General features: G+C 46.2%; 2 protein-coding genes and 1 long non-coding RNA gene across 5 annotated transcripts; 2 read left to right on the plus strand and 1 right to left on the minus strand.

Annotated features, from left to right (window-relative positions):
* Window positions 1-711: 711 nt before the first annotated feature.
* On the minus strand, window positions 712-3,689 carry LOC135921330 (peptidyl-prolyl cis-trans isomerase B-like). Its single transcript, XM_065455669.1, has 5 exons — window positions 3,299-3,689; window positions 3,008-3,130; window positions 2,814-2,922; window positions 2,031-2,215; window positions 712-1,065 (listed from the first exon to the last, which is right to left on the minus strand). The coding sequence occupies exons 1-5, from the start codon at window positions 3,332-3,334 to the stop codon at window positions 931-933; spliced, it is 588 nt and encodes a 195-aa protein (XP_065311741.1). The 5' UTR covers window positions 3,335-3,689; the 3' UTR covers window positions 712-930.
* A 6,208-nt stretch (window positions 3,690-9,897) lies between these two features.
* LOC135921312 (uncharacterized) lies at window positions 9,898-10,901 on the plus strand. Its single transcript, XR_010570516.2, has 2 exons — window positions 9,898-10,274; window positions 10,533-10,901. It is a non-coding gene; the product is annotated as an uncharacterized lncRNA (long non-coding RNA).
* A 545-nt stretch (window positions 10,902-11,446) lies between these two features.
* LOC135921326 (uncharacterized) lies at window positions 11,447-23,704 on the plus strand. 3 transcript variants are annotated; one of them, XM_065455665.2, is made up of 7 exons: window positions 11,447-11,865; window positions 13,211-13,277; window positions 13,386-13,471; window positions 18,478-18,620; window positions 18,739-18,847; window positions 19,132-19,248; window positions 19,875-23,704. In XM_065455665.2, the coding sequence occupies exons 1-7, from the start codon at window positions 11,761-11,763 to the stop codon at window positions 20,067-20,069; spliced, it is 822 nt and encodes a 273-aa protein (XP_065311737.1). In that variant the 5' UTR covers window positions 11,447-11,760; the 3' UTR covers window positions 20,070-23,704. The 3 variants fall into 3 exon arrangements, with proteins under 3 accessions (XP_065311737.1, XP_070388198.1, XP_065311736.1); XM_065455664.1 differs by lacking the exon at window positions 11,447-11,865 and adding an exon at window positions 11,949-12,955; XM_070532097.1 differs by lacking the exon at window positions 13,211-13,277 and having other exon boundaries at window positions 13,382-13,471.
* The last annotated feature ends 107 nt before the right edge of the window (window positions 23,705-23,811 follow it).

Here is a 23,811-nt window from a genome sequence, read left to right on the forward strand (position 1 = left end):
ACTTCAATTTAGGTGCACCTTACAAAAAACCCCAGATGGTCATAATTAATTGGGCATCTCCCACTACCGCATGCCTCAATCAAATCTGGTTCTAGTGTGTAAAACCACAAAATTTACTTTTGCATATTTCCAAGGAGACTTTAGACCTGTTCAACAGTCAGTATAGACAATACACTAATATTTAACAATCTGATAAATCTGGAGTTGATTGCATGTTGTAGTGGTAGCTTCCGAGCTTGGCACTTGTAGGCCCAGCCCATCTGTTAATTCAAGAAAGAAGTTCTTCTAAAGCAATGAAATTAAAAATAAGGCCTCTGTCTTCATGAAGCACACCTCATGACTATCATTTGTCAGTTTATGGTGACACAAAGACACAGCAGGAATTTGCTGTGGCCCAGTATTAGCACATGGCCCAGTATTATGCACCACAAAAGCAACAGAATGTTGGTAGAAGAGCCATGGTTGTCTCTACCAGCCAACTCCACTCCACCAGATAGCATTGACACCATTGATACATAGTACTCCTACTGCTAAGGTTACAAGACTTGCACAGAGCAGTGACATTACTAGTTGTGCAGTTGTATAGCATGACATTACCACCACCATCACAGTTAAACCTATGCACACCTTCACGTTTGTCAACATGCATGGAAACTGACCCACACCGACATGGCCCCTTACACTGTATGAAACACAGCCAGACTACTCATACACAATGTAGCCATTTTATTTAAATTGTGTTTTAAGAAAAACTGGAAGCCACCTGAGCAAAGTCTGCACTTAATGAGCCTGTGAGCATATGGAATCATTCTGAAATGGGGATCGCCAATGTCAAAGTAAAAGTACCTTTGGGTAATGGTAAAGAAAAATAAGAGTGGATAAATGTCCATGAGATGATGGAGCACTCTCTCTTCGTGACCTTTATTCTCCCTAGTCAGTAGCGTCAGCACAAGCTGTGGGGAAAGGAGCTTCCACGGAGAGCACACCGCAGTCAGCAATAACAACATCTTTCGATGGTTTGTCCTTGCTGTCTGTGGGAATCTTCTCCACCTTGCGCACAACATCCTGTTGACATGGTAAGAGAAGGGAATACAGAGTAGGTAATCATTAGCTCACAGGGGAAGTGCACGCAAATGATGAATAGCGTGCAGAAGCTCATAAGCCTGTCTCGGAAGTGTCACTTAGCACAGTGCTAACACCAAAATGCTCTGCAGAGATTGTTCTTCAATAAAATTGAAGAACAATCTCTGAATTGAAGTGGGCAACATGAGTACAGCTCATACTCTTGCTCGTGGATCTTCTAACAAATTGTCAAAAATGCAGACCATGCTAGCTACACACTTCTGAAAAGTTAAATTTCACTACAACCAGAGGGTGCTTGCTGCTGTCCAGTCCCAAACATTGTGGGGTTCATCAAGATACTCTTGTGTGTGTAAAAAGTGCATTGTTACAATTAAGCCTACCCTGTTACAGAGCCTTCAGAAAAGATACCAAACTTTCCAAGTTACAACAAAAATGCAATTCACATATTTTGACAAGGCAGCATTCCCTGCCCATATATGATATACTACATGTACGAAAGTAAAACAAAAGTGTCCATTTGGAAAGCTGCTTCCAAAGACACTTCATGGAATTTTGTAAATGGTCAATTGCAACAATTCTATAATGTAACTGGAATGTGTGCATAGCACTAACATTTCAAGGAACAGACAAGTTTGGCTTTTGTATGTTGTGCCAGCACTAAACTATTTTTTAATACCAATAGCCTTTAGCAATGATAAAGTTGTGCGGTTTTGTAGCAAGGCACTTGAACAGATGCCCTTGGGCATTTACTGAGTTCACATGAGATGCACACTTCATGTACAGGAAAAGCAGCATGCAGGTAAGAGATAGCCAAAGTGATTTATCAAAATTTTATGCAGTGTCACAAGAATTATGACAATGCAAGCAGCGAAGATTTGCTGGAGCAAACTTGGCACTCAAACAGCCGAGGCGATCACAAACTGCTAAGTGCTGTCAATTAAACTCACCATTCCAGCAAGAACTTTGCCAAACACAACATGCTTGCCATCTAGCCAAGTGGTCTTCTTGCATGTGATGAAGAACTGCGACCCATTAGTGTCCTTTCCAGCATTGGCCATTGAGAGCCAGCCAGCACCATAATGCTTGAGCTTGAAGTTCTCGTCGGGGAATTCATCTCCATAGATGCTACGTCCTATAAAATTAAGCAATAACGATTTTAGGATGCATAAATAACATGTTGAAGTGGTAAAGCCGAGATGCAAATGTGCTTAAAGTGCTCTAAATAAAAATAGTGAAGAAGACTAGATTGGTAGATTACACACCTGGAAAACAGAATTTATCACTCTTGCTGTGAGCCAATAAAATACTAAAGAATTTGATATATGGCAACATTACTTTGATAACCTGTATGTTATCACAAAGCAGCTGCAACTGTATCTTTTGTGATTCCCCCTTTCCACTCCAGCACACTAAGATGTTTTTATAAGCTACTGAGTAAATATTGCTTTCCATTTGACTGCTACCTTCATACACTATCCTTGGCTTCAAGTTATTCTTGTAGCTGCTTGGTAATGTGACAGCACACTAAAGAATACACCATAAATTACAATAGACCATTTTAACACATTGTGTAAAAATGGAAGGCAGTCATTTAGAAGCCATCATTTATGCAAGGCAAACAACTTAAGCTTACAGCTGGTGGGTTGACAGGGTTATTGCAACTTCGTCGCACATGCATAAAAGTCATTGGAGGAGCACTTCTTTATAAAGACCAGTAACTCGTATCTCACCTCCAGTGCCATCTCCATCCGTGAAGTCCCCGCCCTGGAGCATAAATTCTGGAATAACACGGTGGAACTTGCTGCCCTTGTAGCCAACAAGGCTACCATCTTTGGATTTCTACAAAGTAAAAATAATAATGATAACGAGAAAAAAATTAACGTTTAAGGACTTGCACACTTTGTTAGGAACACTAACAGCTCACTTCTGTCAGGTGCTTTTGGCACAACTCCTTGAAATTCTTGACAGTTTTTGGCACAACCTTGCCAAACAGACCAATTTCTATACGACCGGCCGGTTTGCCTCCAATCTGGATGTCGAAGTACACCTAAAAATAAAAATACCACCATGGCGTGGATTAGAGCTCTCAAAATGAACAAAACTTTGGTGCTTCAACAGACGTGTACGTGAAGCATGCTGTAAGCGCGAAATGCACTGTATCAAAGGCACCCCGGGAGCGTTTACAGTTGGGCAGCATGCTCCCGACGGATCTCACCTTGTCGGTAACTTCGGGGCCTTTGCCTTCGGCCATGTTGAAGAGTTTCCTAGAACAAAACGTCCAAGCAGAGTGTCCTACCAGTAGAGGTTCTGCCTGTCAATATCGCTGACGAAGACGGCGACTGAGCGAATGATCTGATAGATTCTTTCGTACGACAAGTCGCCGACTGATGCCTGATGCCGGACGCACAAAGAAGGAAGGGGCAAAAAATGGGAGGGGGTGAGGGGAACTTAAACGGCGTTCCGTGGGAGCATAGCCTGGTGGGAGCAAGCAGTCGTTCCGTGGAGCGCTTTGATTAGTTGATCGGCTGCATGGGCGCACGCGCAGTTCTAGTTGGTGGTTGTTGATGCCGCTGTCCCAGAAACGCACCAAATGGCCGTAGTTGAACTGCGCGCGCGGCCGCCAATAAATCAAAGTACGCAGTAAGAAAAAAAAAATGTATTGAAAGATGTCGCTGCAAGCGTTACCTTCTTTGTTTTCTATATGGTGTCCATAGAGTTCATAACTCTATGATAACGTCAGGGCGAAAAACTTTTAACTACATAACGCTGTGATTTACGTTTGAAGTTGGTTCTTTAGTCTATGGTTTGCGCGTTGCTTCCCCTTTCAATCAGTAAAAAGGCCTCGTGCACTGCAGCTTCAAGCCGCGCATGTAGCGCCCTCTGTCGCGGGTGACGGCGATTATAGGTTGGGGCAGCGCCTCCTCTATTTTTTCAATGCCCGTCAGAAAGGGTACTGAACAAAGGGAGCGCGCGGGACGCCACGTTTCGCACGCTGGCCGCAGTGCGGCGTTGCTGGCTGACACTATCGCGAGTACAGGCAAGCGCAGGCGGCAGTGATGCCACCGCTGCTGATTTATCAGTAGATCTGCTGATTTTTAAGATTTTCTGCTGATTCAGTGATAAAGCACTTGAATCTGCTGATTTTCTTGCTTTTCTACTGAAACGAAAGCGGAATCTGCAACTTTTTCAGTACAGAGGATGGATGGATGGATGCTTATAGAGGTTACAGACTTTATATTAATGTGATGCCACCTAGCGAGAGAAAAAAAAAAAACGTGGCTGGCTTCGAGGTTAACATACATTCTTGCGTTTCCAGACTCTCAAACGTGGCGCTAACTGTGTCTTTGAGCAAAGTGGGAATAAGGCATATAGTTTCTATGCTCTATGGGAAAAGGTGAGGCGGTGAATTTGTGAAAGTGGCTGCATACCGAATCCCACAACTATGAAACCACCATTATCATCATCATCATCATCATCATCATCATGACCAACCTATTTTTATGTGCACTGCAGCACGGAGGCCTCTATGGAGGCCTCTACTGAATCTACTGATTTCTACTGATTTTTCGCAAAAAAGTCTACTACCATATTTTAATGTGTCGTGGCAACACTGGCAGGCGGTAGGCCAGGTGAGGCCGCGCTTTTTCACTTGCGCTTGTACGATGATGGTCTATGCTGTCGAAAACGCACTTCTGAGTTTGTCGAAAACGCAGACGGATCATTCTTGCCGCAGCGGCGGCTCAGTGGTTATGGCAACCGAATAAGCAAATTTTGGTTGCGGTGGCCGCATCTCGATCGACGCGAAATACGAGAAGCACTCGTGCACCGTGCGATATCAGTGCACGTTAGATTACCCCAAGCGGTTGAAATTTAACCGAAGCCCTTTACTACGGGCCTGCGTTCATCCCTCTCAAATCCTTTCCTCAAACGGCGCGGTTCTGGTGTTCATCGTTAGCTGCCGATACAGCTTCTGCACCTGGTCCTTGCCTGCTAAGCACTGTATTGGTATTAAATATTTTTATATCAAGCAAGAAAGCAGCTTTTACGACTTGAGGACGCCCGTTTCATTTGCTTGCTGTACAGTTTTAACCCCTGAAGAAATGCTTCCTTATAAGCATTTTTTTGAGGCAACCCTATTTAGCTCCCAAAAAGTACCTTTAGTTTTTTTTATGACTTCTTTAGTCCAACTATGAGCAGAAGACTTAAATGCGAGGACAAAGGGGGAATAGCATATATTTTTTCCACAGTGGATCAATCACATAATAAGGACAAACACGTTAGAAGTGCTACAATTTTAGCACTTTACGTGACAGTGGTTTTTTCGCATACATTTTCATCACAGAGCTCTTATCTGTAACGTTCATGGCATGGTTGCTGAGCAATGGTTTAATAAACTTGCGGCACAGAACTTCCAGGAACTGCTTCCTGTGACTCGCATCTTAATTTCTGCACTGCAAGATTGGAGCATCCATCAAAATGGCAACAGCACGCTCCACGCTGGCTTCTAGAGGTTTTTCAATGGCTTTCCTGTAGTACAACACAATGTCCACAAACCTCTGGAGACTGATCAACACTGTGATTAGTTCTCTTGTGGGATACTTCAGTCCGCCCCTGTCATGATAAGCAATAAGCCCATCTACAGGAGCATTTCCTTTTGGCTTTTCGACTGTATCAATGCAGTACTGGCAGCTCACCTTCTCTGCTACGACACGGGCTATATATCCTCCTATCAGGGCTATGCTGGCAATCTCTGGGTTGGGAAGCCACTGGTTCGGCCAGGTGCATACTTCTCGCAACCGGTGTTCTGCTGTCAATGGAAAAAATGGCTTCTCGAGGCGGCTGACTTTCTGGGTGCTCGGGCCCTGGACTGCCGTGGCAGCACAAAATGATGCCGATGCATTGACATTGCTTCTGAATGACGAAGAAACAATACCAGTCTTCAGCATTTTTTCAATGCCACAGAGCACACTTCTCATGTCCATTGCGTCGTTGCATCCAGCTGTTCTGCGTAGAAAACCGAAGAATGCCCCAATGGGGTCACTAGAGAATTTTCTTGTGAGGACGAAAATGAATTTCTTTTCATTCAAAAGAAACCTAATGCACATGACATTAGAGAGTGTCGTAAGCACAAGTGCACTGTAGGTTTCCTTGCTCAAAAAATTGTCGGGGTGACTTTCACCTTTTAGTCTCTTGAGATATGCTAGGAAGGGTTCTTCAAGCCACTGCAACCTTGAATCATTGGGATCACTGAAGTGCCTCGTGTCTGGGTCTTTCTTGTGGATGTGTTGCTGTGTGTTGCTCACATCCATAAAAACAAACCATCTATGTACTGCTATCATGAATTCTACAGTAGGGCCCACTGTGGCAAACTGAGCATCACACGTGTGTCCAGCCTGGTCTTTCATATACTGCAGTGCAGCTGTGACAGGGGGCGAGAAAATCTGCACAGCATGTCTGACACTCATCTTCTCCAGATTAGTAGGGTAAAGGTGTTTACGTGTCAGGAACCTCACTGGTTTCACCGTGGATCCTTTCTGCATGTTATAGAGCTCCTTCAAAGGGGCTGAAGTAATCTCCTTTTTTCCGCCTATGCATTTTGCGAGAAACTGCGATCGTATATTTTTCAGAATATGGCACTGGTCGAATGCCAAGAAGAGGCGTCTTGATGGGTCAGATGGATGTGGGGCTGATATCTGTGCCTGCCCTTTGCACAAAATGTCCATTGCTGAAACATTGGTTTTATGGTTGTCGGCCACAAGACGGACAATCTCAAATCCTAATTCTTCTGTTTTCTTTACAACATGTGCAATCGTCGCAGCGAGGTCGGATCCTGAGCAGCATTTTGTGAAGAAATAGCCTACTGGTATTTTAAAATGACCAGCTAGGCCAAAAAGGAGGAAGCAAAGGAGTGAGTTTGCAAGGTGGTCGTTATTGTTACTTGGCGTCAAGTGCTCTAAATCAGCGCTCATGCTGACGTCACCAATGAATGCATCGCGCTGCTTGTTGTACTCCAGTTTCTGCCTTATGTGCATTTCATCCACAATCAAGCTGCACACTTTCGACTGATCTGCAGGTAAGTTTTCAAGCTCTGTTTTAAGTCTTAAACGCACTAGTGGACTGAAGCCCACCTCCCCAGTTGACGTGCCTATGTATTTGTGCAGTGTATTCCTGCATGGCAAGCGCAGCAGCCCTTCGGAACGGATGTATTCGTAGGCTTTAGTGGATAAGTTCCTCAGAACAACACAGTATCTGACAGTCGTTTCACCCCATGTTGCTCTCTTCTTGCTGTAATTCTTCACTTGATCTAACATAAACGCAGCTTTCACTTTTTTCTGCTCAGCATCGGCAGCAACAACCAGAAAAGCACTCACGCTTGAATTATTCTTCAGTTCGCGCAGTTCCTCCTTATATTTGTCGAGTGTCTGCCTCAGTCTCGCAATCTGGAGCCGTAGGTCGCGCTCCTTTTGTCTACACCTCCTGTGGTGGACAAAACTGCTGGAGCTTGTTCTGGCAGAGTCCGTCTGAGTTCCAAACGTTCGCCTTGCTAACGCAGATAGCCGGACACGAGCCGGTGCGGTGTGCTCCTCGTTGATGCCGGAATCCAGCGGCGGATGAGCCGAGGACGACGGGGCTGGGGCCGTACTGTCGCACAGTAGCGCGTTGCTTGGCTCCACGACAGCTGCTGAGGCGTCCTCGGGCTCCGCAGTACTGTCAACGGGTCCTAAGGCGCTCACGTGGGCTGAAAGTGCCGCTTTGATTCGTTTCTTGGCACGGCATCCGCTGGTGCCTAGCTCCGATGCTCGCTTCCGAGTGCCAGGGTCACTGCGCCGCTTCGAAGGTGCAGGCTGCTTGTATGAAGGATAGGAGGGGAACACACTTGGCACTGCTCCCTTCTTTAACTGGCGGATTTTCACATTCTCTTTAAAATCAGTGGGCACGAAGTGTTTACTGCACACTACTGAATAATTTGAAGTAGAATTGGGCTCCCAATCCTTGCGTGAAATCACCTTGATCCACTGCTGTCGAAGTTCGAGGTCAGCCGGGATCTCGTGAAATGACTCCTGGGTCCTTCCGTCTCGCACTTGACGCGCACATAGGCACACAACAGCACCGCATCGTGAATGCGGCGGATGGGAACCGTCAACGTCAAAAGATGCACGTTTCTTGCGCATGGAGAAAGCGTGCTAATGCAGCGAAGCCTTGCTTTGGCGAACAGGGAAGACAAGAAAAGCAGCGATCCACGCGTAGCCGGGACGGCCGCTGCATGGTCCCATAGTGTTAAAGCCCCTCAATCTCCCAAAGTAGCGCCATTCACTTCTCTCCTCCTCCGCTCGGCGCGGCCTCGACGGTGGCGCCGCCGGCAGTGGGCCTGCCGTAGCAGACGACGGCTAACACGCTACGGGAGGAAATCCGCGGAAAAGTTCGTTCAAGTCCTGCGGAGCAGTTTTTTCAATCTAGATCTTGCTTTGTCAGTCGGTAACTGGCCTTAAGAATGTCGTGTCGGATTTGCGGAAGAAATAGAGAAAAGCACCATTATTCAAGGCGTATTTAAGGCGTAAAGCGCGCGCACGTTGAAAGTTCGTGTTGCTGAAACACGACACAAGCACGCGGTGTGCTCAGACACGCGAGTAATTACCAGAGTTTCAGGTTTTGACAGCGCGAAAGTATGTGCACGTGGTTTCGTAGGTTAATTTACGTACCTGCAGGATGCTTTTCTTCGGCCGGCGCGTGAGAGATTCCGACTGTCTGCGGTCAGCAATGCCTGGCAGCAGGGCCGTTTCTGTTCCGCGCCTTTTACAGATGTACGTAGCTCATGCACAGGTTGTGGTGGCCATGAGCAACGTTTTCACAAATAGGCGGTATAGATAATTTTAACAACTTACCAGCATATGAAATCGTTATTTATTTATTACAGTGCAAATGGTTAGAATTTGATAGAAAAGAAAGAAGGAACTTGATGGGACAACTGGAAAGAGGTTCAGAAAATAATTATCCCCCTCCCTCATTGGCACCAGCAACACTTTTGTTGAAGTGCTAATTTTATCTCTGTATACTACGTGTGTCTGTATTCTTTTGCGTTGTAAGTTTTCACAAGGAAGCAGTGTTGCGTTAACTGGAACAGTCAAGGCACACAAGACAGAAGAAAAGTTGATTCTTGGGTTTTACATCCCAACACCACGGTCTCATAAGGCACGCCATAATGGGGGCTCTGGATTAATTTTTTTTGCAGCTGGGGTTCTTTAACGCACCCCCAATGCACTGGACACGGGCCCGTTTTGACACGGGCGTCAAAAGAAGAGGTTGGAGGAGCCGTGTCACTTAACAAAGCCGCGCGTTCTTTGCCACTTGCTCGAAGTCAGCCCGCCCGATCTTGTGAATCCACACTTTTCTTCGTTTTGCGTTGCGCCCGGCGGATGGTAAAACAAAAAGCTTTTTGCCGTCACTGGGTCTGTTGTGGCAACCGTAGGCGCAGCAGCACGGCATCGCAATTAAGCACTCGGCCCTAACACATTGTATAAAACTACCGCGCTCCTTCAAACCGCCTGCCGTACTTCGTCGCGGAGGCCCAAAAATGGGGGTCGCAGGCCCAAGATTGGGGGTCGCAGCGCGCTGGAAAGAAAAGATATACAAAAGTGCGGCGCCTGCTCTGCGCCGGAAAGAAAAAAATATACAAAAGCGCGGGGCCCGCTTTCACGTGACACAGATTGGCCAATGGGGGAGCGGAGGAGGCTGGGGCGACAGGAGGAGTGGAGGAGGAAGCGCCTGGGTGAGCGGGGTGGCGGAAAGATCTAAGAATGGCGCTACTTTTGGAAAATTGAGGGGCTTTACATAGTGTCAGCCGGCAGCGCCACTGGCGGCAAAATTTGGTGAATAAGAGAGGGCGACAGGAAAGGGGTCGCAGGGCGACGGGGAGCCCTTCTGCCGGGCATTGAAAAAATAGAGGAGGCGCTGGTTGGGGGTGAATGCGAAGTGGACGCGTTGACAACGTAGGGGAGCATGGCGCCTCGTCGCGTGGTTGTGAAAACCGGGTCCAGGAAAGGCAATTCGCCGTATTGCTGCGTTTAAGGCTGTCACAAAAGCTACAGGAACACTGCTGGAAAATTGCCGCCGATCAAATTCTACCGTTTTCCTTGGAAATCGTATGAGACTGAAAGAAGACAGAGGTGGATCGCAGCTGTCCGCCGAGCAAGGTAAACACTATCGATTAATGCCAGTATAATGTTGCGCATTGGGCTTCTTGGTATATCATGATGGAGGCAAAGTAGTTGCGCGTCAAAAACAGAACAAAAGAACACAGACAACACACAGCAAAGCGCCAAATGTGTGTGTCGTCTGTGTTCTTTTGACCTGTTTCTGATGGGCTGCGCCTTTTGCCTTTATAATGCCAGTCTGTGCGCCTTATGTATTCAGGCACGTTATCTTCTTGTCATCTTCTTGCTTTCTAACAGCTCAGAGGGAGAGCTGTGGCAACTGAAAAGGAATGAAACGCGAATATGCAGTGTTCACTTCGTGGGAAACGAGAGAAGCAACATCGCTCAGCACCCAGCGTACAGTCCAACAATATTTCCACCTGGCTACAAAACATGTCTCAGTTAAAACAAGTCACATGTATTTAAAATTAGAAGTGTATGTTAATAAAAAATCAAACCTCCTCACGGCAGCCTGGCCCTTGGTGATTTCGGCAATCTCCAATATTTGATCAATGTTTTTTTGACGAATTGTTTGTAGAAATCTTTTTCAGGGATAGGCATCTTTGAGACCATGTTTTCACTTTTCAGAATAAAAGGAGAGGTCGAAGTGACCTTTAGCGCACTGTGTATGCTGCCCTCCTTATCTAGTTTTTTTTTAGCAACTCTCGGTCGAAGCTGTCGTCTGCTAGATGTGCCGTCGACGGCACCTGGATCATGTCCCTGCGCTCCTCAAGCTCTTTAATGGCACAATTTACACCTGCAAACTGCGAGAAAAGAGCTGCAGGGTTCACCATCTGCAGAATTAGTTTTCGCGAAGGTCGACTTGCAAAACTGATTGCGTCAATCAGCGGCAAAGTCGCATCACACACACACAAAAAGTAAAAAAAACGAACTTCCCGTACGGGAAAAGACTTCCTTGATTGATTTTTTGACATCGACGTTGGGACGCGATGATGGTTTCTTCCATGCGCATGGAACATCCGTGCACGATGTATATTTGTATTCATTTACGAATATTGCCATGGCCGCGGCGTGCTTGCACCAGCCTCCGCAGCCAGCTTTGCATGTACAGCTTGCGTGCAAAATATTTCTGCAATTTTCTGACAACTAAAAAAGAAAAAAATGAAGCGGTTAGCGATATTGAGGCACTTATTTATTTATTTATTTATTTATTTGAAGAAAGGATTGGTTCACCTCAAGACGCACATCGTAGTCCACGCTTTTCATCTGGGCGACACATTTGCCGACGATGTCCGACGGGCCTCTTGCGTTCACCGATTCTTCTCTTACTGCGTAAACGTGCCTGCTATAGTACAACCTCGCACCCATGCGTAAGCAGCTCTTCTTGAAGTAGCCATCGATATTTTCTATCTTTAGAAAGCCGCAAAACAACACACGCCGATCACTCGTCAACGCCATCTCCACCCATAGCGCAGTGCGCGGCGCGGCCGTAAACAGTAGTGCCCCCAACCTGAAATCTCCGAGGATGGCCGCATGTGGCGCTGCATGTACCGGTGCAGTGGCGCCGCGTAACCAGAGCTCGAGGCCTGTACCTCGTGTAGGCAGTGTGGATATGCTGATAGCACTTCAGGTAGGAAAACTGAGGAAAGTGTGCGTGAGAGCGGTAATTAAGCAAAAATATAGAACGCTATTAGCACCGCGTTGTCGCGACAGTTGCACGCACTGTGGAGAAATCATGGTAGGGGCATAGAATAAAGAACATTCTTGTAGGGGTGTAGCGGGAGGTTCAAAATGCGACCTGGCTCGAGCAACAGCTCGTGTGTCTACAGTGTTTAGCGCGCGAAAATTTCCCAATCAATCACCAGCATGTTTGTCTCTAATTCCTGTTGTGTTTTTGAGGACGCTGGATTATGGCTAGGCATTTCATACCACATTTGCTGCGCACCGTAGTTGCGTGTTTGCCGCCGAATCGACATCGGCAGCAAACGCCCGTCCCGTCATCTGGGAAAGCGTCTCCGAACTGTTTCGCCGCAGGCCTGTGCACTGTGCACGCTTGTTTGTTTATGTCTTGACTGTGCGGTTATAAGTCGCTGTACGCTGGTTTTCGGTATGGTGAGCGGCAAACTGAGATCAAAAAAGCTGTTCCTCGCAGTGAACGAGACGTGAAAGTCAAAACGAACGCGAAGCAAATTTACAAGGGCTAGGCAGCGGAATCTCTTCTCAACCGCGGTAAGACGCGTAACCATTAGCTTAACCGCCGTTCAGGCTTTCCATGTGACAAGGGTATGACTCAACGAAAGATGCTGCCAGGAGCGCTACTTTCGGTATTTACGATCAACGCCGTCGCTCACGCCGGCGACTTGCCGGCTCACCGCAGTTCATCTATAAGTGGCCTGTGCGAAGTGGCCGATCTTGAATTCGACGTCGGCAGCCACCGCTTGTGTGTCCACGGTGGCGTATCGAGTACGAACACATGTACGAAGCTGAAACCGTCGTGGGAGATGGTGGACGGAGCTCCCGAAGCAAAGATGGACTCTCTCTTGTGCGACCAAGTTTTCGAAATTGGATACTTCTTCAAGTTCAAGGAGCACCTGTCACCAGGAATGTTTCTTCGAAACGTGCCGATACCGCTGTTCAAAGCGCTCGACACAGATGCATCATCAAAAGCCGCAGGCGATCAAGGAGTAGTGCTACCGGCAATTGAACATGCGGATAGCGGGGTATGTAAATTTTTAGAATATGCCATTTTGCCATGGCTCAGAACAGGCTGTGGACACTTGTCAAGTAATGCAGAATACTTCGTGCGTTTACCATTCCGTAAGCAAAAAACAAATGGTCAGAAATAAGCTGCAAGTACGGCTGTCATTTTGCTAAGGAGCTATAAGCCAAACTTTTCCAGTATTTACGAACAAGAACCCAGAATAACTTTTCAACATATCCTTACACTGCAATGCCATGTGTGCTGTCTTTTCTAGGTGATCGAATGGGACACAAACTTTTTTCTTGAATCCTCCCTCATAAAAAACCAGCTGATACAGGCAAGTTGTGCTCAGAAAAATAACTTGAAGGGATCTGCTCTACCTTTCTGGTATATTGATCTATGCTACTGCGAGTTAATTTTCTTTTTCCCTGTACTTTAATTGCAGGCAGTAGCAAGGGGATGCAATGTCTTGCCACTTGACAAGCGCCTGTCAGCAGTCAACAAGACTCTGTGCTTCAGAAAAGCCTACTTCGGGGTAAGTTTGCAAAGCTGCTTTTACACCACAATCATCGTTCAATAGATTCAGTTCATCTGCACTTTCTAAACTGATACAGAAGGTGCTCCACAGTTAGCACAGCATGGTTGCGTCCTCGCATTGCCATTGATATTACGAGTTCAGGCTTCATACAGTAAGAATTCACAATTCTTCCTGCGCATGGAAAGTACGAGTTTGTTATGCGTGGGGGCACTGAACTGGCTATGAGCTGACATGGACAATGTTATATCGTGCATATTAAATCAGTACGACAGGAATGGAGACATTACTCATCCTCTGCATTTATTCTACCTTCTTTTTCCTCTCCCTTGGGCGGCTCCAAGCGCGCGCCTTCTCATGGCGCTGCGGTAGGCAGCGACGCCTTATATAACATATCCCCTCGTGAAAAAAAAATAAAATAAAAATGGTCCGTTACTTCCTGATGTAGTCGTGCAGCTTCTTTGGTGTCTTCTTGTTGCGGGCGCTTCTCCTCACGCGTTCTTCGCATCTTGGCAAATTAGCTGAAGCTTGTTGCGTGTGCCCTGCAGCACGTGGTTCAGGAATCAGGGGTGCATTATCTGCGCGTGATGTGCCAGGTTGTGACGGATGGCTTACAGCCGCACTAGTTGAGCGATGGGATGCCGGTGACCAGTTCATGACAGCCGTGGTACCTAATTTCATTTTGCTGATAGCTTCAGGGTGAACGGCCGCTAATTTGGAAGCATTCCACACCCGCCCATCTTCCAAGAGGTAGGAGGCGGGTCCGCGCTTTCCAATAATTTTCTTGGGCGCAGAAAACTGTGAAGATAACTTCCCCTGGACTGCAGGTAGTTTAACCCGCACGTAGTCACCAACGGCGAAGTTGGGTTCCTTGGCACCGCGTTTTTGATCGGTGTAGCGCTTCGACGTCATTTGCTTGTTCTTGATGCGTTCTCTCAACAGCTGTAGTGCCTTTGAAGGGTCATTCGTGAAACATTTGTCAGGGAATCCCACAATGTCAAGTCTGGTGCGAGGTTGGCGTCCGTGAAGAAGAATAGCGGGTGCAGCACCAGTAGTCGCATGAGGCGTACAGCGGTATATTTGTAGGTAATCAAACATCGCTGTTCTTATCTCACGACGTTCTAACAGGGCTAATTGAATATAGGACTTTAATACCCTGTTAAATCTTTCCACTAAACCGTTAGCTTGCGGGTAATACACTGAAGAGTTGTAATGGGTGATTCCGCGCTCTGTGAGAAAATCTTGAAAATTCGCTGAAGAAAATTGTGGTCCATGATCGGATACGATCCCACGTGGATATCCTTCTCTCGCGAAAAGTTCAAGTAGGAATTTGGTCACTGTAGACGTGGTCGCATCGCGTACGAAAGTCACCTCTGGCCACTTGCTGTAGTAATCAATAAGCGTAATGGCAAATCGACAGTCCGTTGGAGCTTGCGTGAAAGGTCCCACAATGTCGATAGCAACTTTGTCCCAGGCTCTCTCAGGAAGAGTGACGGGTTGCATTGGGGCTGCAGAAGTATGTGCTGATTTGTCACATGACTGGCAGGCTACACATGTGCGTACAAGTTCTTCAATGTGATTATCCATGCACGGCCACCAATATGACTCCCTAAGACGAGCTTTGGTACGACTAATTCCTGGGTGTGACTCATGCGCCAGATCCATAAGACGGCGGGTCAAAGCTGAAGGCACGACAATCCTGTCACCCCGGCAAAGAATGTCGCTAACAACAGAGAGTTCAGATCGCACGTGAAAGTAAGGTAGCAGCTCTTTTGACAAGGATTTCTTGTCAGGCCAAGAAGTAGTGTTAAACTGCTTAACTTGAGAGATAGCCTGATCGGCGGCACTTGCTTCTCGAAGCTCCTGCATGGTAACTACTGGGGACAAGAGACATATAAATTCTTCTTCGGGTGCATCATGGATGAAACTCTGTACGGGCAGCCGGGAGAGTGCGTCAGCCACGACGTTTTCGCTACCCTTCCTGTATTCCATGATGTAGTTGTAGCACAGCAACCGGGATGACCAGCGCGCAATCCTTAAAGGACGGTGACCTGTGCCTTTCGTTGAGAGGAGCGTCACCAAAGCAGCGTGGTCTGTCCGCAAGATGAAAGGTCGGCCCCACAGGTAAACGTGCCAGTGCTCGCAGGCCCAGACGCAGGCAAGGGCCTCACGTTCACCGACGGAGTACTTCCGTTCATGCGGTTGAAGAGTGCGTGAGGCGAACGCGACAGTCTGCAGTGATGTTCCGTTATCCTGCTGCAGTACAGCACCTAATCCATATCCCGAAGCATCAGTTGTAACGTACACGGGTAATTGAGGATCAAAAAGGTGAAGAACTTCACAAGATGTTATCAACGTTTTCAGCTGCTCCAAGCCGGTTTGGGCTGCCGCAGTCCAAGCGAAAGGCGCGTTTCCGCGAAGCAAAGCACGCATTGGCTCCACAACATCAGAAAAATGCGGGATGAACTTCGAGTAGAAGCCTGCGAGTCCCAGCAGCGAGCGAAGTTCATTAATATTTGTAGGTGATGGTGCCTTGGTTATCGCCTCGATAGATGACATCAGTGGGAATAACCCTTTGGCGCTGACAACATGGCCTAGGAAAGTCAACTCTGTGACGTCGAAAACACATTTATAGTTGAGCCTGAGGCCAGCGTCAGAGAGCCGTTTCAAAACAGTGCGCAAATTGACCAAGTGATCCTCTCTGGAGCGTCCGTACACGATTATGTCGTCAATGTAAAACAAGACACCTTTGCATCCTTGGAGGATCATATGCATCATCTTCTGAAACGCTGACGGTGCCGATGCCAGTCCAAAGCACACCCTCTTAAAGCGAAATAGTCCTTCGTGGGTTATAAACGTCGTAAGATCACGACTCTCTGGACTTAGTGGTAACTGATGGTATGCAGAAGCTAAATCTAGCTTGGAGAATCGCTGTGCACCAGCCAAGCTGTTCAAAAGTTCCTCAGTTTGTGGCAGGGGAAAACTGTCCACTACTATAGATTTGTTTGGCTCTCGTAGGTCTACGCACATGCGAATCGAGCCATCCTTTTATCTGGCTACGACAATTGGCGAGACCCACTCTGAAGAATCGACGCGCTCAATGATGTCCTGGGCTTCTAATTTTTGTACTTCTGCCGAGACTTGCTCACGAATGACGAGTGGGAGTCGTCTCAGTTTGCTGGCCACTGGTTGAACAGATGCGCGAACTCGGACCTTGTGAGTGAAACCTCTGACAGTTCCTAGCTGCTTTTCAAACAAGTGCTCGAACTCGGAACGTAATTCAGGAGGGAGCACAGGAGTTTCTTGCGTCGTTAGCAGACACCTGAGAGGTGACCCTTGAATCTTCATATCCAGAGCCGCGATGCCATCTAAACCAAGAATGGTTGTTCCTCCCGACACAACGTACAGAAGGACAGAAGTGCATCGGCCATGAAATGAAACTGGAGCAATGAAACATCCTTTTATAGGAATTGCTGACTTAGAATAATCGAGGAGCTGGACGGACGTTGATGTCAGGGGAAATACAGTATCGAAATGGCGTCGGTAAAGCTCTTCGGCTAGGATTGAAACTGATGATCCAGTGTCAATCAGGAACGACACGGAAATTCCTTCAATTTCCAAAACTGCATAAATTCCCTTCTTACGACTCCAGATGTGACAAACACTTATGTGATCGTCCGTGTCAGCTGTATCTGCGTCGCCTTCCGTGACATGCTGAATTTTCTTTTCAGACTTTCGGGAAGACTTGCACAACTTTTCCAGATGGCCAGTCTTTCCACATCTGCGACACTTAAGTGTCTTAGCTTTGCAGTGAGGGCTATTCGCCAGATGGTCCAAAGAACCACAACGATAACATTCTTGCTCTTTCAGAGCTCGACGACTTTCAGTTGGCGTCGTATAGCATGTGCACGTGCCACAGTGCTTTTCTCTCATATTTGAAGTGTTTGTGTTTTTAACGTGATGCACTTGTGCTTCATGTCGTGCAAGTTCTCTCGCTTCTCTAGTCGCCTGATCATGCTGTCTCGCAATGGTGAGGGCCCGGGAAAGCGTAAGAGACTCTTCCAGTAAAAGACGTTCACGCAAGTATTCGCTAGTAGTTTTTTCTATAAGCTGGTCGCGCATCATGTCGTCCGCCAAGTCACCGAAGTTGCACGCTGCTACGAGACCTCGTAGCGCGGTGACGTAATCGAGCGCAGTCTCACCTGGGGCTTGTGCACGTCGACGGAAACGGTGACGCGCTGCGGTGACATTGACAGAGCTCTTGTAGTGACTTTCAAGTGTCGCAACAGCGCAGTCGAACTCATCTGGGGCAGGAGTCGTCAACGGCCCTCCGGTGGCGCTCGAAGACAAAAAGCGCGGGTCGTCCTCCGACGTGAGGGTCTGGAAGATGCGTTGGCCTTCCAAGCCCAAGCAGTTGAGCAGAATCGCCTTCCGACGCATGGCAGGTAGGTCGGAGGCGCCCGACGCCACCATGTAGTTCCTGAACGCTTGAATCCATTGCTCCCATGGGATGACTGGGTCTCCAGGTGATGACAGGAACGGGGGTGGCGGTTGTAGCCCCGAAATACTCATCGTAGAGGATGATATGCAGCAATCGACGGCACAGATGAAGGGCAAGCCGGTAGCACATGGGTTGTTAAATCCTCGTCGCCAATTATGTTATATCGTGCATATTAAATCAGTACGACAGGAATGGAGACATTACTCATCCTCTGCATTTATTCTACCTTCTTTTTCCTCTCCCTTGGGCGGCTCCAAGCGCGCGCCTTCTCATGGCGCTGCGGTAGGCAGCGACGCCTTATATAACAGACAAGTTCATGCAGTGCAGGGTGAATTGTTGTCTATGTACAGTTCATGACACTTGATGCATGTGCACTTTGGACTGTGGCAGTCGTATAGGATGGATCTCACTCGAGTTTTACCACACATGCCTTTCGTGACCCAGTGTGGCACGTAGCATCTGCCTTTGAACTTTCCTTGAAAATGTGCGTATTGTTGTTTTGCAGGTGCCAGAGCTAAGTGACCAAGAAGCAGCCAATGTACTGTTGGCATTTGTAGGGAGGGTCAAGGAAACGCTTGCCGTTCACAAGCCAAAGCCGGATCCCAAGCGTCATCCAAGAATTGGACTGGCATTACCTCTTTTACACTTGCAAGTATAGATAACAAAACTGTTTCATATTGTAGTGTCTATGTATTTGTTCTCATAGTAATGGATTTGTGTTCAGTAACATATTTCATTTTGTTTTTTTACCTCTGATTTACCGCAGAACAGCAAATTATGTACTGCCAGATTACAGACGTACAATTGCCAAGAAGATCTCTGGCTTTGCAAAGGCCGTCGAAATCGACTACAGCCGTTTGTCACTAAAAGAACAGGTGTGCCATCTTGTTCCTACATAAACTGGCATGTACAAATGCTCAAGAATGCTTTGCTCATATCAGTCATGATACAGTACTCCATAAGAAAGTTTCTGATGGGGCTAATTACATTTCCACATGGTAAGGATTTAATTTTTAAAAGAGACAACTGAATGGAAAGTTTTAACATCTCAACTAATGCTTTTCTTGAAATGGTTCATTGACAGATGAATTTGCTTATGATTCCTGTGCATATATATCACGTAATTTGCCCAACCTGATTGTGCCTGTGAAACTTTCAGGTGATGCAGACACAAGACCTTGATGTGGTGCTTGTAGCTGGCGGCGATGCAACCTCACTGACCAGTGCCCTTTACCTGCCGCCATGGGGAGTGGTTGTAAGGCTTAGCGAAGAAACTGTGAGTTCCACCAGTTAATATATACAGTACCATTGCATTTGTACCTCGCTGTTATGAACTGAATGCAATTGTACCCATTATGAACCGAATTCTGTACCCATCAGCATGTGCAGCGTCAATGATCAATGACTTATGGTTACACTGGATGAATATAACCACTATTCACTAAAGTTGAGAATGCAGCAAGGCTTCACATGATGTCAGCCATGGACAGGACTTCCATCGAAAATATAGTAGTGAAAAATGGTAGCAGTTAATAATGCAAGTTGTTGCTACATCAAAGTTTACTCTAGTTGCATTTAGTTTCAAGATTTTATGAAGCTTAAATCTGGTTCCTGGCCCCCTAGATACCAACCAACTACAGATATTCATGATTGAATGTTGTCTTGAAAGAAAATGTCACTCCAGTCATTTAAATCGGAATTATTCTGGCAACTCCCGCATACATTCGTGCATCGCTGCTAGTCTGCAGACTTTCCGCTTGCACACTGCAACAGGCTTGTATTGGATCTTGTTCTCATGCCGACAAGAAATTCATTTGAGAAATGGATATGATGTATCACAAGCAACACCGTGATTACGATTAGCTTCATAGTAGTCACATTTGTGTTCTTATTTCTCCTCAGAGTGGGAAGAAGAAGGAAGACCCCATCGAAAATCTTTTAGAATCACGGGGCGTGCTTCTCACAGTGACTGCACCTCCGGAAGCAAGCAGAAGCCTCAACGACGTACCAGTGTTTGGCGACAACACCATCTCCAACATTGAACACGTCTTGCGCAAAGCAGTAGCCATTGTTCAGCATAACCTGCAGAAACTCTGACATTAGCTCTGGAATTTCTTGTCTTGCACCTACCCAGACAGATGGCAACATACGCTCATGGCAAGACCAGTTAGATGTGAGAACAACAACACCTGCATAATTCAGGGCAGGAGGGGTGGTACCTTGAAACTTCACCCTGTTAGTGTGCATGGCATGCAATTTAAGTGCAGCAATGTTCCAGAGGCAGTGAAATAACGCTTACAGCATACACAGTGGCATGCAGAAGTTTCCTACAATAATTACTAGAGGGAAGTCTGGCACTGCACTTGTTCAGCCACCATGAGAATGCTGGGTAGTACATGCATTTGACTCATCTTTGCGCTCGTGGATTCAGAGGTTCTCGTGGCTTTATTTATTACGCTTCATCTGCCTTAATTTCCCTAAATTTCAAAGCAGCCCATACTTTTCTAACTGCAGAAGACTTGGCAAACATGCCCAAATGCTACTAATTGCAGCAGTTGAGCCCGTCGGGGTCACCAAATCGAAATGCGCCAAATTCATAAAGGCGTTCTATGCTGCCTCGTGATGCATGCATTCGTGGTGCAATTCCTGCTGCAACGTGTGCTTATTTGCTGATAGTTTGAATTCCAGCCTAATGAACTTGGTATACTAGTTAGACCAATACAACCTCAGTGAATATTTCACCTTGCTGTGTGGCTTACAGAAGATCTAATGGACAGTGGTAGATAAGGCCCAGTGCTTCAGTTGCGATATATGGTACATTCCAGCCCTTATTTCAGCTGCTACACTGATGTGACACGAGAAATTGGCCCACTGCATCCATGCACTTTTCGAGAAGAAAAACTAAGTTAAATTTGACAAGACAGCCACCATTGCACATAACTTGCTCGACATGCATCCATCCAGTGAGCAACACTGGCAAGAATGATATAGTGCATTTCGTTTTTCTGGTTTACCAAGTGCACTGCAAAGACTTGGGAGGTTAGCAATATTTCCTCTTTTTTTACGACCTGTCGTTCCCGTGCAATAACCTGTTTCGACAGCCTAGCTAGAACAGCTCTTGCAATAACAGCACGAACTAATATGTAAGCTAAATCCATTGCAGTGAGGATGTCATTTTAAGTTCTGCACTAGTATGTGTGCAGTAACAATAACATTGTCATTAATTTTACAATGTGTGTGTCCTAACATTTATTGAGTGCAAGTAACAGCCTAAGAAGCCAGCATATGATGCCGCCTCCAAGGAATTATTGCTTGCCCATTCACCATTAGTGTCGCCTTATTTTCTTACCATGATGTGAATCGCAGAAGTGACACGTGCTTGGTTGCTTTGGACTGCTGAAGCCAAGTTCTCGAAGCAAGTTTCAGTGCCCTGCTTAAATGATTAAATTGGGGTGTTTAACGTCCCAAAACTGCACAGTGGCTTATGAAGGACACTGTGGTGGAGGGTTCCATATTGATGTTGACCATGTATGCTGCAAACTGCAATATCAACTGCAACAATTTTATACCAGATAAAATTAAGCCTAGTTTAGGTAGTATAGATGTAGAGGAGCCTGCATGCAATATTTTATGTTTGAAATATGAGTGACTATGATGTTGATGATGACTATGATGACTATGATATATGATATATGATATCATATATGATATATGATATGATGATATATGATGACTATGAACACGAGGTCGCGGGATCGAATCTCGGCCACGGCGGCCGCATTTCGATGGGGGCGAAATGCGAAAACACCCGTGTACTTAGATTTAGGTGCACGTTAAAGAACCCCAGGTGGTCGAAATTTCCGGAGTCCTCCACTACGGCGTGCCTCATAATCAGAAAGTGGTTTTGGCATGTAAAACCCCATAATTTATTTTGAAATATGAGTGAAAGCATCACTTACACGAAAAGCTCACAAATATAGCAGTTTTTGATACAGAAACTGAAAAAAATGCACAGTCATTAGCACTTGCCAGAAGTTACGCATGACCTAGAATGTGCATCTTCTTCAAGTGACTTCTGAGGTTAGGCAGCTGTCAGTGACGAGCTGAACAATCTCGGAGGTGACATGCCGGGACTTGCGTCATAGGCGCCAACTACCAGGTTCATGAGTCTGCTTAGGTGCTGTTTAGAGGCTGCTAATAAGAAAATTATACAATCACCAGTACTGCAGCTTTGCTTCAGTGGTATATACCACTCATTTATAACCAATTAAGCCAAAGTGAGATTTCGTTGCAGTTGGCCCTCAATGTATTCTGCTTCTTTTGGTGCTGTGTATTCATGTCACATTTCATCCCTAAACCCCCGCAATGGTGCGGTTTCCGAACTTGACCACTTCATCTCGGTGAAATAGGAGTGTTTACTCACAAATGGGCATTCTTCTGCAACATTAAACAAGGTAGAAATGCTTGCTGCAGTTTTGTTGGCATCGCACTGATACTTAAAAATGTTTCTGCTTGCAGTAGGGCTCAGCTGAATTTATATGCATAGCTTAAACTTAAATCTTGAGACTTTTACATATATGTGTTCATACTGAAAGCCTGACATAAAAGTGCATCACTTTTTCACTCGTGCCAGCTAGGTTGAGCATTCGCCTTGAAACAAACTGCATGGTGTGTGGTGCCACCGGTCTTTTCCTTAAACCTGAAAGAAGCTTTCTCGTAGGTAAAATGAAAAAAAGAATTCGCTGATGATTACGATACTCCCTAATGAGAAATTTGAGCGCAGCTCTATACGCGTTTTCATTTAGCGATTTATTGGCTGGTGCGGACAATCTGCCTCGTGCGGTACATCGCAAACGGAAGGAAGCGGTGCAAATCAAGTGACACTTCAGCACAATGATAGCGCCTAGCAGAGTCGGCGATCGTCAAAAATCTCATCTGCGGGTCAAGCGCAGCGGCTTTTATACATGACTCGTCGAAGGTTCCAGAATAATAGCTGCTGCCTGCATGGCTTCCAGAAAGTACTAAACAATTCTAATCATGCATACAGTCGCATTACAAAAAGCTTTGGTGACAACAGGTAATGGAGAGAACTATTGATAACATTCGAGAAACTTCTAAAAAATGTTTAACATTTTTTGGCTGATGAAAAGGGGCAACCATAGACAGATAAAGAAGTGAACAGATGACGCGCGGTATTCAGGCGCCATCTCGTAGCGATCGTCGCAGAACACGCCATGCGTGGCACCAGGCTGCACTACACTTTTCTCTTTCATCCTTTGCTGTTGTGCTCGTTCACTCGGTTACGCCGCCGGCGCATGCCGCAGTAATGGGTCATTAAGAGCTTCGCACTAAAAAAAAACACTGTTCTCTATGTTAGGAGCATACACTGCTGTGACTATAAACACACTCAATTTACTAAAGAGCTGGTTAGTTTGTGTGTTTTTTGCCTTTGGATAAAGTTTTCTGTTTCATTCTTTGGCTGTCACTTGCTATGTATCAAATGTCGATCCGATTGTTTTTACCTCAAGTGTTACGCCTATGTTTGTGACCACATTTAGCATTTTTTTGTTTTTCGTGTCTACACATCAGCATATCTCAGGGAAAGTTTACACCCATGATTTTATGCTCAGACAAGAGAATACACTTTGTAACTAAGGGACATCTTTACAGTCCACATTTCTTTGGGACCAATTTTATACAATGAGCAATAAAGTAAACTTGTAGACTTCAAAGTGTCGCATCTAATTTTTTTTTCTGTGTGTGTGTGTGTAGTTTGCGGGACACAGGACTTGCGAATAAGCTGAATTCCTACAAAGCCTGGATACTTAGCTTCGAATTC

Source organism: Dermacentor albipictus, chromosome 1 (assembly GCF_038994185.2).
Source record: "Dermacentor albipictus isolate Rhodes 1998 colony chromosome 1, USDA_Dalb.pri_finalv2, whole genome shotgun sequence".
NCBI lineage: Eukaryota > Metazoa > Arthropoda > Arachnida > Ixodida > Ixodidae > Dermacentor > Dermacentor albipictus.